Here is a 5,334-nt window from a genome sequence, read left to right on the forward strand (position 1 = left end):
ATCATTTTCCTTTTAATAAATACTTTTAAAACCTTAGCTGTGGAGGAAAGTTCTCTGTACCACTTATGCCCTACTGTCTTGGACACGCTATGTAACCAGGAGGTAGAGGAAGGCTGAGCAGCTTTTCCTCCAGGATCTCCAGTCTACCCTGTGGAACCCAGGAGAGGGGAACCAAGGGGAAACTGAGGCAGGGGCCTCGTGCAGTGGGAAAGGAAGCTGGGAAATCCTGATCTTCCCCAGCAGGCAGTCCTTAACTGATCAGGTGGTGGCAGCATACCCAAAGAGAAAATTAGCCCTCCCCAGGAAAAGTCAGTAACTCCTGGGGGTGTGCAGAGTGTGAAATAGGGCCTGCCAGCCAAAAGCAAGCCCGTTTCGCCACAATTTGGTGGCAGCGGTGGGATAAGAACAAACAGAGAACTGGTGATTTAAAAACAAACAGGGAACTTGGAATTGGGCAAACGCACACACAGAGAGAGCAACGGAAGTTTTGTGTTTTTTTTCCGGGTCAACTGGAGTAGGGTCAGAACAGTTTAGCTAGGATGGAGCTAGAGGAGCATGTGAGAATTCTAAAAATGACCAAGCAACAGCTTCAGGAGGAATGCCAGAAGCAGAATATATCCTGTGAGAACAAGTCTGTAGATGAGATGAAGGCTCTCCTGCTAAGTAAGTTGATGGCAGCAGGGGCAGCTTCAGCTCTCACTACCCAAACAAGCCCCAGCCCAAACGATGCAGTCCGGATCCAGGAGTTAGAACTGGAAAAGTTGAGGCTGCAGGCAGAGAAAGAGATAGAACTCCAGAGGCTGAGAATCCAGGAGGAGCAACGCAAAGAGGTGCAAAGACAGGAAGACAGAGAAGCCCGCAGGAGAGAGCGCGAGTGGGAGGAAAAGATGCTGGAGAGAAAGGAGAAGATGCAGCAGGAACAGAGGAAGCATGACCTCGAGATGTTGCGTCTGCAGGAAGAAAGCAGCAGGAAAATAAATGTTACCCCCAAAGACTTTGCACAATACAGGGAGGGGGAGGACCCCTCCATATATCTTGCAAATTTTGAAAAGGCAGCTATGCAGTGGGGAATTGCAGAGGCCCAGTACATGTCCTACCTCTGTAGCATTCTTACTGGGGAGCTGGCTGCCATCTATCATAGCATGCCAAGGGCGGATGGGGGAGTAACTTTTAAAGATTTCAAAGCTACTGTGCTTAAAAGGTTCAAACTGGGGGCTGACCACTTTCGAAAGCAATTTCGGGTCTTATCTCCCCAGCAATGCAAAACGTATTCTGAGTATGTGGTGAAAATGAGTGAGATGGGGAGGAGATGGGTGGAAGAAGCCAAAGCAGGGGACTTTGAATCATTATTCCAGTTACTGGTGCTAGACCAACTCTATTCCAAACTCCCCAAGGAGCTGAAATGTCTGGTAAAGGACAAGAGGCCCAAAAATGCTACTGAGGCCTCAGAAATTGCGGATGAGTTGGTGCTGAACAGGGAGGGGTTGGACTGGAGGACTTCCCAGTTGGGAAGGGAAGGGAAAGGGTTCCAGAGGGGTGGGAAGGCAGAGTCTCAACCAAAGCGGGAAGGGGCTGCTGCTCCGGCAGAGGTTAAGAAAGCCCCAGATTCGGCTAATTGGAACCGGCCTCAGGTTAGGAAATGCTTTATCTGTGAGGGCACCGACCATTTACGGGCGGCGTGCCCACAGTTACAAGTAAAGACCTCCAAACCGCCTCCAAAAGCACCAACCAGCCCAAAGGTAAAGGAGCGGGTGGCTGTGGTGAACCATGAGTGCCTCTTTACCACAATGGAGCCTGCAGAAGCCTGGGGTGACTATGTGGAGCCAGTGCGGCTGAGGGACCAGCTGGTTCTCGGATATGCTGACACAGGTTCCTCTGTTACCCTAGTGCGAGCTGATCTGGTGTCAGAGTCTGATATTCTGCCCAACACATCATTTAAAATCCAGGGGATTGGTGGGAGCCTCCTGACTGTTCCTGTGGCATGGATGCCTGTGGAATGGAGAGGGTTGGTGGGCCTCACGGAAATGGGGGTTATGAAGGACCAGCCCTACCCTGTGTTGATTGGCCGGGACCTTCTGGGAGGCCAGTACTCAGTAAATGTGGTAACCCCCAGCCAGACCCAGAGTGGGGGGGGGGGGGGGGAAAGGGTCTCTGAGGAGACCAGGACTCCACCTGCTAGGGGGGAGGTTGGGGCCCCAGGTACTACAGGGGAAGGGGGAGCCCAGATAACCCAGGAAGGGGAGGGCAAACCCATCTCAGAAACTGAGGGTGGGGTGTCACAAAAAGCAGTGAGAGGGGGCAGTTCTCCCCCGACACAGCTGGAGGCTGTGGATCTTTCTGGCAAGGAAGAGTATCTGTCTTGCTCTGGTGGTGAGCAGACAGAGGTAACAGGTAGAGGGGGCAGCTCCCCCCAGGTGCAGCAGGAAGCTGAGGGTTTCGAGGAGGCAGAACTAGAGGGCGCTGAGGCTGGCTTTGGCTCAGAGGAGCAGATAGCGGAATGTTTGGGTGCACCAGAAGGGTTTCTGAAAGAGGTTCAGTGTGATCCTAGTCTGGAACAACTTCGCCAAGTGGCTATAGATCAAGAGGTGGAATTCTCTGAGGCCCTGTCTGAGCAAGTTGTCTGGAAGCAGGGAAGGTTGTATAGACTTTGGTTGCCACAGGGCAGACAGGTAACCGGGGATGCCATCAGGCAGCTGGTAGTGCCAAGGAAGTATAGGAGGAGACTTATGGAGTTGGCACATGACATCCCATGTGCAGGGCATCTAGGTATCAACAAGACTAGACAGAGGCTTCTGTTGAACTTCTACTGGCCTAAGTTAGCACAGGATGTGAGGGCATATTGTAACTCCTGTCCAATCTGTCAGAGAGTGGGCAAGAGTGGGTGCAAGGCAAAGGCACCGTTACAGCCCCTCCCTATCATGGGAGAGGCATTCCAGAGGGTAGGCATTGACATAGTTGGGCCTTTCCCAAAACCTACCCAGAGAGGGAAGAGGTTCATTCTAACTTTGGTGGACCATGCAACTAGGTACCCTGAGGCAGTACCACTGGCATCCACGGATGCCCCAGCAGTGGCGGAAGCTCTAGTTCAGGTCTTCTGTCAGTTAGGGTTCCCTACAGAGATCTTGACAGACAGGGGGCGCAATTTCCTGTCGGAGTTGATGGACCCCCAGTCGAATGGACTCACAGAGAGATTTAATGGGACCCTGAAAGGGATGCTGAGGACATATGTTGATTCTCACCCCCAGGACTGGGATGAGAAGTTGCCACAGTTGTTGTTTGCCTACAGGGAGGTTCCACAAGAGTCTACTGGTTTCTCCCCTTTTGAACTCATGTTTGGGAGAAGGGTCAGAGGGCCGCTAGATCTGGTAAAGGAAAGGTGGGAGGAGAAGATTCCTAAGGCAAAGAAGTCAGTGGTTGATTATGTCCTGTCATTCAGAGAACGGCTTAAAGATATGATGAGTGTTGTTCAGGAGAACCTAGCCAAGGCCCAAGCCACACAGAGCAGTTGGTATGATAAGACAGCAAGGTCTCGTACTTTTGAGTTAGGGGACAAAGTGATGGTTTTTCTGCCTCTTCGCTCAGACAAGCTGAAGGTGGCATGGGAAGGACCGCATGTGATTGTGGATAGGCTGGATGATGTTACTTATGCAGTGGCATTGGAAAGGTCTGGGAAAAAGACCAAGGTTGTACATGTTAATATGCTGAAGCCATATCTTGAGAGGAGGATGGTGTTGAATGTGACCAGGAGAGAGGAGGGAGACGAGGAACCAGATGACACCTTAGTGGATGTTTTGGCCCACTTCTCTGAACCTGCTCAGTGGGAGGAGCTGGTGTGGCCTGCAAGTGTACCGGTACTGGACAAGGAAAGAATCCTGTCAGTGTTGCACAGGTTTGAGGATGTTTTTAGGAAAGAACCAGGGAGGACAACCTTGGCTAAGCATGGAATAGATACAGGGACCCATGGACCTATCCAGTGCCCCCCTTACCGGGTGAATGGGCGAGTGCTGGCAGATGTCCGGAGGGAGGTAGAAGAAATGTTGGGACTGGGAGTGATCCAGCCCTCACTAAGCCCATGGGCGGCCCCTGTTGTCCTAGTGGCCAAGCCAGATGGTTCGATTAGGTTTTGTGTGGACTACAGGAAGCTCAATAGTATCACAAAACCAGACGCTTACCCTATGCCTCGAATAGATACTCTGCTGGATATGCTTGGATCTGCCAGGGTGATATCCACTGTAGATCTTTGCAAGGGATACTGGCAGATGGAATTAGAGCCAGAAGCCAGAGCTAAGTCTGCCTTTATTACCCCAGATGGACTGTATGAGTTCACCGTTCTCCCCTTTGGCCTCAGAAATGCGCCTGCATCGTTCCAGAGACTGGTGAATAACTTGCTGAATGGCATGTCTGAGTTTGCAGTGGCTTACATCGATGACATAGCCATCTTTAGCAAGGACTTGGATTCACACCTGGAACATTTAGCCAGGGTGCTGGGTGCCATTCAGGGGGCAGGTCTCACCATCAAATTGAATAAATGCCAATTTGGGATGTCGGAGGTGGTTTATTTGGGACACAGAGTGGGGAGTGGGAATATCACCCCAATGTGGGACAAGGTAGAGGCAATCCGAAATTGGAAGGCCCCAAGGACAAAAAGGCAGGTCCGGGCTTTCCTGGGCATGGCAAATTATTACCGACGGTTTGTCCCAGATTTCGGGACGATAGCAGACCCCCTCTCCTCCCTCACCAAGAAATCCCTCCCAGACAAGGTGGTTTGGACCCCAGTCTGTTAGGCCGCTTTTGAGCAGTTGAAACAAGCGTTAGTGTCTCTACCTGTGCTCAAAGCTCCTGATTTTGACAGGCGGTTCTTTGTTGCAACTGATGCCTCAGACTCTGGGATCGGGGCTGTTCTAATGCAAGAGTGGGAGGGCACCAGACATCCAATTGCATATCTCAGCAGGAAACTGATCCCTCGGGAGAAAAACTTGTCTTCAGTGCAAAAAGAATGTTTGGCAATTGTATGGGCACTGGACAAACTGCGACCTTACTTGTGGGGGCAAGAATTTACCCTCTTGACAGACCATTCATCCCTCCAATGGCTGCAGACCATGAAGAACTCAAACACTAAGCTGCAGAGGTGGTCATGGAGGATTCAGGAATTCAACATGAAGATTGAACACATTGCTGGACGTAACAATGTGGTGGCAGATTTCCTGTCCAGGAAGGACATGGACTCATGAAGCGAATGTCTGTATGTATCCTAATGTGTATCTGGCTGCAAATGACGTTGTTTGGATTTGCTGCAGAGCGCCCTTCTGTAAAAGGGTGCTCCTCCGCTTGAAT

General features: G+C 51.2%; 1 protein-coding gene across 1 annotated transcript; it reads left to right on the plus strand.

The window, feature by feature from the left end:
- The first annotated feature begins 539 nt into the window (after positions 1–539).
- Positions 540–4,784, plus strand: LOC125425633. The gene is made up of 2 exons (XM_048483200.1): positions 540–2,836; positions 3,224–4,784. Exons 1-2 carry the CDS (start codon positions 540–542, stop codon positions 4,782–4,784), a joined length of 3,858 nt encoding a protein of 1,285 aa, XP_048339157.1.
- Positions 4,785–5,334: the final 550 nt, after the last annotated feature.

Source organism: Sphaerodactylus townsendi, unplaced genomic scaffold (assembly GCF_021028975.2).
Source record: "Sphaerodactylus townsendi isolate TG3544 unplaced genomic scaffold, MPM_Stown_v2.3 scaffold_995, whole genome shotgun sequence".
NCBI classification, from domain to species: Eukaryota; Metazoa; Chordata; class Lepidosauria; order Squamata; family Sphaerodactylidae; genus Sphaerodactylus; species Sphaerodactylus townsendi.